The sequence below is a fragment of the Scophthalmus maximus genome, chromosome 11 (genome assembly GCF_022379125.1).
Source record: "Scophthalmus maximus strain ysfricsl-2021 chromosome 11, ASM2237912v1, whole genome shotgun sequence".
Classification (NCBI taxonomy): Eukaryota; Metazoa; Chordata; class Actinopteri; order Pleuronectiformes; family Scophthalmidae; genus Scophthalmus; species Scophthalmus maximus.
The window spans coordinates 15,426,725-15,438,637 of NC_061525.1; the positions used below are offsets into that span (position 1 = coordinate 15,426,725).

Here is an 11,913-nt window from a genome sequence, read left to right on the forward strand (position 1 = left end):
GAGATAAAGAGAAAGTAAGTTATTATCTCAATAATGTAAGACATTAACTTTCATAAAATCAGAATGTAAATAATTTTATTGGATTATATTTTGCAAAATTCAAAGACTACCTTAAATGTAATACTAAAGACTTAATATCCAATCAAATGATATGTTTGTGTTGTTTATTCAAGGTGCTTTTTACATTCTTAAATACTCAACAAGGCAGGGCATAGAGAAAATCATCTTTATTTAACAAAAAGTATTGCATCCACCTACAAGGCACTTCATTCCAATGTATGTCTGTAACATAAAAATAAGATCAAGAGACATTTTTGCATTTTGACGACCTAGGAGGAAATGTGAGAAACCCATGCAATAATTGTTTCAGCAAAAAAAAAAACTAGGAAACATTGAAGCATCCAGAGAGGACATTCTCAACTCAGCTTTCACTGTCACATGGCTCTGTTGGGACAACAGAAATATAAGTAAAACCATATAAGCTTCATTTCATACAAAACGACACAGTGCAACTGGTGCCCTAACCCTAAAGTAAACACTTGAAACAGTGCGGCAAGTGTAAAATAATCGGATCCTTCTGTGGCCCAGAAACATGAATGTGTTTTATTTTAAGACTAAAAGAAATGGTTGAATTTTGATTTTTTTTTTCTTCTGAATTGTACTCCTATAGATATTCTACTTAATTTATATCCATACATTTTCTGCAGAAAGTTCCAACATAGAAATAGTAAAATTAAGAGGGAAGCCAAAAAGACTATAACCATCCAACTACTTACATCTGTAAACCTGTAGGTTAAAAAAACAACAACAAAAACATTGTCTGGAATACGACAAAAAAATGTCAAGGTGGATTATTTAATTGAAGCTGTATATTAAAAAACTACATTTGCACAGCCAGGCAAGCACAGACTGAATTTCCCGCCTGTGTTTAAGCTCAAAGTGGGTGCAGTAGGACTCCCTGCTACATACAGAAATAAAGAAGCAAATCTTAAATATCAAAATACATTCATAGTGGTGTACCACAGTAATCGGAGGCTGCGGCTTTTGGCGAATCTTGTACTTGACTGAGACAAATGACATCTGCCAAAAGTCTGTCCTTCCAATGAGCCAGTCCTGCTTTTGTGATCTGCATTGTGACACAAGGTGTTATATATGAAGAAAAAGCAGTGGCTCTTTCGTCAGGAGGCTAAAGATGCTGCATAAACACTTGAACCTTTAAACATTTTACAATAACTAGTCGTCCTTCTTGTTTTCACCATCTTGAAGATTCTGAAAGGACAAAAAAAAGACAAATACATGTCAGCATAATGTTTAGACCAACTTACTAAACTTTTAAATGTATTCTAACGAGAGATTATGCAACTGAATCTATTCCATTTAGCGACTGTAAATTCAACTACCTACAGGTTTTAAGGTGTTAATTTGACTAGGGAGTTGGCAGGAGCAACTCCTGAGAATGTCGTTCCCAAATACAGTCCCTCCGGAGAAGTTTAGGACAGTGCCCGGATTTCAGTGCACGTCTAAAAGCAGCTCAACTGTGTCTTTACCTGGAGCTCCTGGTGTTCTTTCAATAGTCTTTCGTATTCCCTGGCAAGGCCCTCCGTCTGCATCTTCATCACCTCCGACTCAGACTGGGACTTCTTCAGCACTTGAGAGGAAACAACATCACACATCAAAATAGGGAGTAAAGGTCATCTACATCCACTAAAAGTTTTCAAGTATACAGTTCGTATATCATTATTTGTGGAGTCAGAATACAAAGAAAAATATATTAGCACCTATGTGAAAAACAAAAACATGTTCACAGAGGACGTGGACAGGCACACGTGTACTAACCATCCCCTGTGGTCTTCAGCTCTTCTTTCAGATTCTTTACCTCTTTCTTCAACAGCTCCATGCCTGCTGCAGCAGCCTCATCACCCTTTGCTTCCGTCAGAGTCTAAAATGCATGATGAAATTAAAATGAATAACATGAAATACCAGTCTATCAAAATAACTGTAATCATTGCTCTTATGTGCTTGTATCCTCAACTAAAACTATATAAGAGATATCTTTGAGTTGGTAACCCACCAGTGTGAAGCCTACCTGTTTCAGCAGCTCGTTGTCCTCCATGTATTTCTTGGCCGTCTGGTTAGCGGTGTCAGCCTGCGCCTGAAGAACAGCCGTGGTCCCAGACATTGCTGCCAGCTGGTTAATCAAGGTGACCAGTCGCTTCATAACCCTGCAAAAACAAAATAACCAGGTTCAAAAGATGGCATGGTTCAAGATAAGGATTCTGTGCTGCAGCTGTTTTCAGTACAGATTTGTCATTTGTATATATCACCATATAAAACCAAAGACTCACAGCCAGAGGAAGACGGTGAAGCCTGAGATGTAGAGGTTCCTCTGAGCTCGAAAAAGCTTCATGTGCAGGTGGTCCTGCATGTTTGCTTGCATCTTGGCACCTGCGCCGTGTTCTCTACTCGAATACTTTCTCACTTCACGGACAGCATCTGAAGGAAAAGGGCGCGTGAGTTATGAACAGAAAGCTCAGATGATTCATGCTTCTTCTTCCGTGTGTAATCTTCATACAGTGTTCAGTCTTAACATTTGCCCACAGTAATAATGGACACCAGCGACAAGACTGGTGTTAAAAGTGGCCTCACATTGGAGCTTTTCAAGATACACTTCAGCCGAATCCAAAGATTTCCACCAATTTCACCGTTGATGCTTTAAAACTCAACAGTTCACACCATTCTATGTTGTGACCCATCTACAGAGTTGGGTCCAAAACAATGGAGACAGCTGATGTTAGACTTACCAAGGAAGAGAACGATCAGTACAATGACCATGGTGAGAAACACTTTGTTCCAGAACCTCGCCATGAAGCTCCAGACCCTCAGCTGGAAAATACTCTGCCACCTGCAACCACACGTCCACAATCATTTACATACAGGTCAATATGCCTATACAAGCAGTGTTTGTCCACTGTATGATCCTGAGCGACCATCACTTACCTCCTGGCAGAGATGAACGGCAGACAGAGGATGACGAGGATGCCAATCTCCACATAGAGGAAGGAGGCCACAGCAGTCCACTGCAACGTCATCTCTGTTGAGGGCCTCTGAGGAAAAGAGAATAGAAGAAAAACAACAGACACACACGAGATGACCGATGAGAAATTGTTCTGCCAAATAAAAGACTATTACATAAGTGATATTAGTAGCAAAGCTGACTAAGTACAGTTGGGGGGGGTTTAGCTAGCTAGCCAACTAGCATGTGTGGCCTTTCTTCCACTTGTCCAACATCACAGCTTCTGTTCACAATAAAGACACGTTAAGCTCCTTATACACGCAGGTCAAATACTGTAACGTGAACTCACAGTTACCACTATCAAACGTTGTTTCAGCCCACTTACTGCGTTTTGATATGCTTGTCGCAGACAAAAATATATAAATATATATATATATATACACTTGAGAGTTTTGGAAATAGTTTATCTCTTTTATTGTCTGCCCATGTTCCAAATCATAAACATATTATGATTATAAAGCTATCAATGTGAGCTGTCACCTAAACGACAAGCTAACGTTAGCCTTCACGTTGGCGACTCAGATAGCGGTCCGGTTCAATTTTTTTAAATGACAAAACACATCAAGGTTTCACGTAGGGATTCAGCCATCGAGACACACAACTTACCGACAAACTGCCAAGAGTCCGACAAATAGAAAGATACTTTTCTTCACTTCTGAAATCGACCGCAGCAATTTTAGTTTGCCTGCGCTTCTCTTCCGGGTCCAGCTAGCTAGTCTGTGCAAGACTTAGCTTCCGGTCTTGTTCTTTCAAAATAATGCACACGCCTTTTGATATCAAGCATTAATATGTGTGGGGTGTACGTCATTGTTTGTTTCATGGTTGAGTTTTAACATTTTAAAATTGACTGTCTCTTTTCACTTTTGTCTCTACACTCAGCACACACATTTGGAATTTACTTTGAAAGCAAAATCGCATTACTTACCGTTTTTAAGACTGAACATTGAAATCTTCATGATGGGATATATTTCAGGATTGTTGCATCAGTTTTGGAGGTGTACCGAATAAACTGGCAACTGAGTGAACACTCATGCTTTGCAAAAAGCTGATTTTAACGGCAAAGGCTCCGTGAAATCATGTTAGATTAGTTTCAGTATCCTTCATATCTGACAAAAATTTTGAGGGCATCCTTAATATTCAGTAAGAAGCAAAAAATCTTATGCCTCAGTATGTGCTCACTGAGAATATCTATGATTGATTAAAAAGGTTTTAAAAGTCAAGGTTTGATTAAAAAGACATACATCAGCAACACGACTATAACTTGGCAATTTTATTTGGCACAGAAATACAAACAAAAGAGAAGCTAAAATTAAATGTAACACATTTCAACATACTGACGTTCCCAGATCTTGTACCGACCCATATGTGTTCTGGAGGTAATCTATCACAGCTGAGGTACTGGATAGAGAATTGAACACTTTTCTCTCGGGCTGGGAGCTAACCCTCTCCAGCATGTAGATGAGATGGTGGTGGAAGCAGGTGAATGGAGTGCCCTGTTCAATAGCAATGTCCACCCAGTCCCATATACACTCTAAAGGAGTATCCTCATAGCCAGCGAACATGGCAGGGTTAGCAAGCAACCCCCGCGCAGCCATCACACCTAATAAGAAAATCCAAACAAACAAAGAATTTACAATTTAGAGCGGAATGTCATCTATGTACTTGTTCTGTTAGTAAGTGTACCTTTTCATGAGTGCACTTTGGTTGAAAACAAACCTACCATCAACACCAGTAAGGTGATGGATGGACTCCACGTCACGGAGGTACTTTATGTCTCCATTGGCAATGACAGGTACAGATATGCTGTCTTTGATTGTCTTTATAGCATCATAATGGACTGGCTGGTGGCGTTCATCTGTTGTACGGCCATGGACCGTTATCCACGACACACCCGCCGATTCAGCCTTCTGGCACAGATCTACTGTCTGCCTCAGGTCCTTGTGAATTCTGTGGGCGACATTAATTTCTTTGTTATTATTTTTGTATATACTGACTACTGAATACTGAGCAGATGTTTTAAACTTGTCATGCTAACTGGTGGACAAACTATGTAATGGAGAAACTATTTCAAAGGGATCTTAAAACCTAGTTTGGTAGTATTGTACTGGAATTTAATGTTGCTAATCGGCTTACATATAAATACATATTGATATCTCTGCAACAGGATAACAATGACCTCACAGATTTACTAGTCTAGCTCGAGTGCGAATTAAATTTTTTTTTTTTTTTTTACCTTATTTTGATGGATGCTGTATAGTTTGGATTGTCCACTTGGTTTCTGACAAGTCTGACCATGTCTTTCACAAGTTCAGGCTTGTTGATGAGGCATGCACCATACCCGGCGGACATAGCCCACCTGTAAACACAATAACAGATCTTATCAAACAACTTGGAAAAAAATTTAAATAATATTCTGTCTATCTATCCTGTCTAAAATAATCTTCAACATAACATGGCTGAAAATGGAAATCTGCAATGAGAAATCAGGTCATGCAACCTGTGAATAAGCAAGACTAAAATGTTATCAATTAAAAAATGATCCTGAAATAACAGAGTAATAAAAAAGCGACTCGGTCGGCAGATGCACCTCTGGGGACAGCCACAGTTGAGGTCAACTCCATCGGAGAAAGGAGCTACGACGCAGGCTGCGTCGGCCAGAGTCTGAGCATCATGGGCAGCGAACTGCGCGATCAGGGGCCGGTCACCTGAGGAGGACAAAAAAACAACAAATAAAACAATAAAAACATGGTTGTATGGCAGCATGAAGAAGGCTGACAACACAGACACAGACCTTTTTCACCGCAGCCATTATTACATAATGTAGGAAGTAGAAGCAGGTGATACTCCTCCTCACACTTATCAAGTCTGGACCACAATAGACCAGCACCTACTTGAATGTGTTGACTGTATCCACTAATTCATGTCAACATGACTGCTTTGAAACAACCTCCATTCATCATAACTCGTATCATAACGTTTTCCACTCACGCTCAGCGGTGGTGAATTCACTGTCTCTGGCTTTGACCGATCGCATGAAGTCAGCGGCAACTATCATTGGGGTGAAGCAGATGTCACAGTCGTATTTCCTCACCAGGGACCTGAATGCAAGCCTGTTGGGGAAAGAACAAAAGAAAAAACATAACTCCACTGATCATATGCTGCGTTCCTGTTAACCTCGGAACTCGGGTTTATCGTTCCAGTTTGATCTTGGAACTAGGAATTACGACCCCCGAGTCGGAAATTGCAAATGGAACGACCCTGCGAGTCGGAATTCGGGCTCGGGGAAAAATCAACACCCCGACTTCCGGGGTCCGAGTTACGAGGTAAACTTGAACGCAGCAATAGTGTGCAACAGACAGAATACAGTACATGGTGGTTGATGCGACATGCATTTGACGTGTTTCCCTCCTAAATACGACAGAGGGTAAATTCAATTTCACTTACTTGGAATATCGCACCATTGGGGCGCATATCTTCAGAACTTTCCCCTTTTCGAACATGTCCAAGATACTGGTGTTGCCATTGCAAGTCTTCATCCTGCTCACGCGCCACACTGTTCGCCAGCTAGCTACCGCTTCGAGCTAGCTAGCTCGATGTCCAGGAGTAGTCCGCGGATCTGCTCTGTCGTCTGACAACTATTCCATCGTCTCACGGACGATAACTACACTGGTCGTACGACCGGAGACACTAGATAGAAAACAGCGAGGTTTACTTCAGGACAACATGAAACCTCCGACGATTCCGTCCCAACCATGCGGGGAAAAAAGTGGGCGTGTGCAAAACACTCCTCAACCCCATACGTCACACAACTCGAGTGTTTGTCTATTTTTTTCATTTTATTCTATTTTATTTTATTTCAAATTATTATTAACATCCAGACTCCAGTGGGAAACTCGTAGGTTTTGAAAATCTGTTTTCATTCATTTAATTTGTTAAAAAATATGAATGTTATAGTGGTGTTTTCATAAGTGATTGATTACGTCACAGCTATGCTGCGTTCAGGTTCCGTTAGGGCGAAGGCAGCTCTGGAGCTTTAGAAATCAGTGAAACCCTTGACAGCGTTTAGTTTGAGAAAGGAATCATTATAAGGGGCTGAAAACAGTCACTATACACATACAGTGTATCCCAAAATGATTTTTTTTGTTATATATTAAAAAGTATATATATAATAAGACAATAATACAAGGCAAGAAGAAGTAAATAAATGCCAAAAGCTCAGTGCAAAGTAAGTTTATCTTCAAGAGTAAGATGTCTTTTCTTAACTAACTAAAAAGGCAAGCCTAAGCCATCGGTCCACTTCCTGGCAGAGAAAAGACCAAAAAGTCTTGAAGTGAAATATACTAAGGTGATGGTGCAAGATGTTAAACCTACTGCTTCTCTGCTCACATCCCATCAGGACTGGGTACATCTTTGGAGGACATCCTTGCAGCACAGAAACACTCAAGATACACTGAACAAATGGAATAAGCACTAAAGCTGCACACAGGTTTTAAAACCCCTATTATGAGTTGGATGTAATAAGCAACTTATTTGGGGAATAAGTCAAAAGGAAAAGGGGGGACATCTTTGCAAATATCCAGCAAGGCTTTATAATGGGTCTTCAATGTCAGTTTGTCAACTGTCAACTGGATTTTCTCAGATTAGTTTTTCTTAAGAGCCGAGTGACATTTGCAATACGACCTATTCCTCTGTGGTGATTACATATGGCATTGTTTTGATACCAATGAACATTTCATGTCATCTTAATTATCCCCCGTCTTCAATGTTCACCAGTCTGCACCCCCACTTCAACAGAAAATCTTTACAAATCAAAGTGCAGATCCATTATGTTGGGCATTTGAATTTGAGGAAAAGTTTCAACTTTTCTCTGGAATTAAATAGAAATAGAAGCAATCCCGCCTCGGGCCACAAGATGGCAGTAGAGTTGCAGAATGATCTGAAAACCACCCCAAATTTAAGTATATTATTTCCTTACATGAACAGTTTGGTAGCACAGCCATCTATCCAGGTTCTTTTTGTGTCATTTGGGTACCTTTGAAAATAATAGCTGAAGTGTGTGAGGATCTTTTTGTGCAGAGTAGAAAGTTCCCATTCCATGACCAGAGTGAGGGATTAGACCAATTCTCTTGATCAGCCATTTTATGAATTTCTACATGCCATTCTTGCGTTCATAGTGCGTTCCTAATTTTTTACTCTTCCTTCATCTTTTGAAAAAAAAAAAAAAAAAAGTGGGACAAAGAAAACCTTAAAAAAAAATAACCCACAATATAGTTGATAAAATAATGAACACTTTATTTCAAACTGGCACTGAGTAAGTGACTGATATTTTAAAAAAAGCATCAACATGATCACACAGACCCGTTAATCAGCTGATTAAAATCTCAAGATTCTAAAACGTCAACAGAATAAATACAATTTCAATCCAAGTCAAGCCAAAGAAAGTGATCGCAGTGGAATGCAGCCTGTTATTGTCAACGGCGGGCCAGTGAGAGGTATCAAGAATAAGATCCACTTCTCGGTAACGCCAGTGATCCATCTACACTTCCCGATCAATCCGTTTAAGCTTACACATCACAATGAACAGAGAAGTTCACTTAATCTACCAACATTTACATAACACATTTTGAGTTGCAGCCAAACACAGTGGCCAAAGAAAAGGCTTGGGAAGAGCTTAGCTTGTGCTACGTTGTGCAGAAATACACAATACCCTGTGAGGAAACCAAAACATGTGTAAAGTTATTTACACCGCATACATTTGTACAGTGTGGATAAGTGAGTGATTACTTAGCATGCATCCAAACTCCGGCACCACATACGTTCACCTTTCTTCTCCTTTATATACTAGACTCTCCCTAAGTTTGCAGTTCTAAAGATACACTTCTCTCTTTGATTCACCTGAACAAATTCTTTGAACTGGAACAGGCCTCATTATTTAAATTTAAAAACAATCACTCCGCCTGCTTGACCAACCTGGTGTGACACGAGCAAAGTGATTTTCTGACGGCAAGTTAAGTATTCGCAGTATCTCAGCCCATATAAGTTACTTCTACAGCCGATAAAAATAATCAAAAACGACTATGCCACTGGAAACTGTAACGAGTTCAAAAGCGCTTGCTGCCCTTTGGATAATTTCATTCATTGGCAGGGATATACACATATACATACAACACATCTGCTGTGTGTAATGTCACAGCACAGAGGCTTCCTGTCCACAGCTTGGGATAGGTTCTGAAAAGGATAACTGCACAACTGTAAAAACACAACACAGCAGGTCAGTGCCTGCTGTGTTGTGATTCCACCACCTCACTGAGGTGGCTTCCTGTGTCCAGCCGCCTCCAGCTCCACGCTGGAGAGGAAACGTCTGGACAGCCGGTGGCAGTCGTAGCTCAGCTCCGTGGTGAAGACCGCGCTGGTCTTCTTGGGGTAGATGATGGTGGTGCTCTTGAAGCGCTGCAGCCGGTGGCGCGGCTGAAACTCCAGCTGTGTTTTGTAGCGGCGCCAAGTGCTGTGCGGCACAGCCATGATAGTCTGCCGGCAGTGTTCAAGGCCTTGGCCCGACGGCTGCAGGGCCACGTCCTGGATGAAGTGGCGGTCCGAGCTGTAGTGCACGGATGAGATGTATCTGCGGAGGAGGGGAAAAGTGCAATGGTGTAACATAATGTAGTCCAACTAGTATGTGTCCCACCTGCAGCATTTCTCAATTACATTACCATGCAAAGTCGTTCCACTTTTTTTTTGTTCATTGCTTAGATTCACACACGTTAAGAAGTTTGCCACTTTGGTACATGTTAAGTCAAGTCCAATGCTGCACAGGACAAGTCCTGTAAAAATGAACCCACCTTATCTCCTTCGGTGGCAATGGATCGAGGGCTATGCCTTCCCCGAAAGACGATGGGTGTAGCTGCGGGAAAGAGCCGGTGGGTAAAACTGGAACCTGCGATGCGAGAAAAAAAGAAAGATCAACCACACAGTATAATCCCATGCGGAGCCAACACCGTATGTTCTCGTTGGCTCACTTCAGTGCTGAAATGACCCACTTTCCTTCAGCTGGTCAGAACATGCAGCAAAACGAAGTCTAAAGTCGTATTGACAAACTAAAATCTTCACAATTTACTGAACTAAATTAAAAGCGGTGGGCGTGGTGGGACTGCAATCATTTCAGAGCAAACTGCCCGTGTGCAACATTTATACCAATACACTGTGTAGCATGAACAACACTGTGACATTGACTCGTGCACTTTGTGGAAATCATCCGACTGCATGCATGCAATTTCCCAGCAGTATCAAAATTGCAATTTATGAAAGGTCCAAGTATTCAATACAAATGTTCAGCTGCACTCTGTGGTTATCCGAGTTAATAATTAACAATTATTATTATTATTATTCTTTTTTTTTTTTAAATGCACAGGATGTGGTGAGAGCGTGGTGCTGCCTACCAGGGAGCCCCGTCCCTCGTCCTCGGACACCGGGCTCGCCCCCCCGGCTTTCTCCGCGCACGCGGGCAGCAGCAGCCAGGCGCTGGGGCTCGGGCTCGGCGGCAACCCGGAGTCCGGGCTGTCGAGCCCCCCGTCAGCCCTGCTGCTCGTGTCCAGCCGGTCTCCCTCGCACACATTGGGCAAGTTCAGCCTGCCGACCATTTCTTGCTTTTTCTTCTTCTTCTTCTTCTTCTTCTTCTTCGTCCCCCGGTGTCTCCGCTAACTTCGTCCCGGACAGCGTGCGCGGCTGCCCGCTGGAAACACCATCAACCGGGCGGTCGTTCAGTTCCCCTTCGGACACGCCCTCCGAACCCCTTTAAAACAGGAAAAATAACTATCTATCACTTTGACGATGAAACATATTCAACTCCTCCGCGGTTGTCTGTGAACAGATGGAAGAGAGAACTGAAGTGTGGCGGTCCGACAGAGGGAGGATGTGAGTCCGTCTTCAAACTCCTCTCCCCTCGCGGGCCCTTCACGTCCGCACACACGGCGGAGGACACGCCCATCGAAGCCTTTTGGTGGATTCTGATTGGTTGTAGGATTAAAGGGATAGTTCGGTCATTTTGAAGTGGAGTTGTATGAGTTGCTTGTGCATAGTTAATGTGATACATACAACCCCACTTCAAAATCACTGAACTGTCCCTTTAAGTGGCGACCAGAGACGATTCATTCCAACCATGGGAACGTTTCCAACACTCAAGAGCCAGGTTGGTGTGTGTGTGTGTGTGTTTTCTTCCTGGTATTGTGCAAAAGCCTGCAAGTTGAGGCAGCAATGCGCTCCTCGTTTGATGAAGCTGTAGCAAATGTATTAACTCATTAGATTCCAAACGGCCCCGAATTTGCAATATAGCCATTCATGCTGTGCACAGCACGAATGAAAATATACACTTGTTGGACAAGGACTTGAGACACTGGCATCAAAGTCAGCCGACATTCATCGAACAAAACCATAATATTATACAGTTCAAAAGAAAACATTTGACCAATACAGAAAGGAGGAAAACTAAATATAATCTTTTGCAATTTAGTTACAGTATTTATATATACATGTATTAGATTTTTGTTTTTGTTGATGGTTCGAGATAAAAATCAAATCAAATGAAACATAACCAAGGAAACCCGACTCAGAGGGTGCAAACCTTCTCCCATCTCCATCTGACCTCATTTGCTTTTAAAAAATGTTATGTATTTGTAAAGATGTGACTTTAAATGTCAAGTTTTGCCCTATCTCCTAATGGTGGAGAATCATTAAAAAAAATGCCTCCCAAACTTTCCATCAGCTGTTACCATGGAGGAGACTTATCTTTCATAATATTTTCATGCAAATTCATCCATAGCTTTTCGAAGAATCCTGCACAAAGT

At 41.7% G+C, this 11,913-nt stretch overlaps 2 protein-coding genes across 3 annotated transcripts; both read right to left on the minus strand.

The window, feature by feature from the left end:
- Positions 1–212: 212 nt before the first annotated feature.
- On the minus strand, positions 213–6,858 carry LOC118298920 (tRNA-dihydrouridine(20a/20b) synthase [NAD(P)+]-like). Of its 2 annotated transcripts, XM_035622125.2 has the most exons (13): positions 6,518–6,855; positions 6,062–6,183; positions 5,661–5,778; positions 5,307–5,429; positions 4,794–5,020; positions 3,717–3,728; positions 2,998–3,091; positions 2,802–2,902; positions 2,346–2,493; positions 2,087–2,222; positions 1,837–1,939; positions 1,548–1,648; positions 213–1,269 (listed from the first exon to the last, which is right to left on the minus strand). In XM_035622125.2, exons 1-13 carry the CDS (start codon positions 6,607–6,609, stop codon positions 1,234–1,236), a joined length of 1,413 nt encoding a protein of 470 aa, XP_035478018.1. In that variant the 5' UTR covers positions 6,610–6,855; the 3' UTR covers positions 213–1,233. The 2 variants fall into 2 exon arrangements, with proteins under 2 accessions (XP_035478018.1, XP_035478017.1); XM_035622124.2 differs by lacking the exons at positions 213–1,269; positions 1,548–1,648; positions 1,837–1,939; ... (3 more) ...; positions 2,998–3,091; positions 3,717–3,728 and adding an exon at positions 4,329–4,673 and having other exon boundaries at positions 6,518–6,858.
- Positions 6,859–8,339: 1,481 nt separating this feature from the next.
- Positions 8,340–11,026, minus strand: rflnb (refilin B). Its single transcript, XM_035622914.2, has 3 exons — positions 10,510–11,026; positions 9,913–10,007; positions 8,340–9,695 (listed from the first exon to the last, which is right to left on the minus strand). The coding sequence occupies exons 1-3, from the start codon at positions 10,708–10,710 to the stop codon at positions 9,377–9,379; spliced, it is 615 nt and encodes a 204-aa protein (XP_035478807.2). The 5' UTR covers positions 10,711–11,026; the 3' UTR covers positions 8,340–9,376.
- Positions 11,027–11,913: the final 887 nt, after the last annotated feature.

Coding starts and splice junctions, on each gene's coding strand:
- LOC118298920 (XM_035622125.2), bottom strand. CDS start 6,609: ATGAAGACTTGCAATGGCAACACCAGTATCTTGGACATGTTCGAAAAG. Junction 6,184..6,517: donor CCAATGGTGCGATATTCCAA/GTAAGTGAAATT, acceptor TTTCCCCAACAG/GCTTGCATTCAGGTCCCTGG. Junction 5,430..5,660: donor AACTGTGGCTGTCCCCAGAG/GTGCATCTGCCG, acceptor TTGTGTTTACAG/GTGGGCTATGTCCGCCGGGT.
- rflnb (XM_035622914.2), bottom strand. CDS start 10,710: ATGGTCGGCAGGCTGAACTTGCCCAATGTGTGCGAGGGAGACCGGCTG. Junction 10,008..10,509: donor ACGAGGGACGGGGCTCCCTG/GTAGGCAGCACC, acceptor CTCGCATCGCAG/GTTCCAGTTTTACCCACCGG. Junction 9,696..9,912: donor TTGCCACCGAAGGAGATAAG/GTGGGTTCATTT, acceptor CCTCCTCCGCAG/ATACATCTCATCCGTGCACT.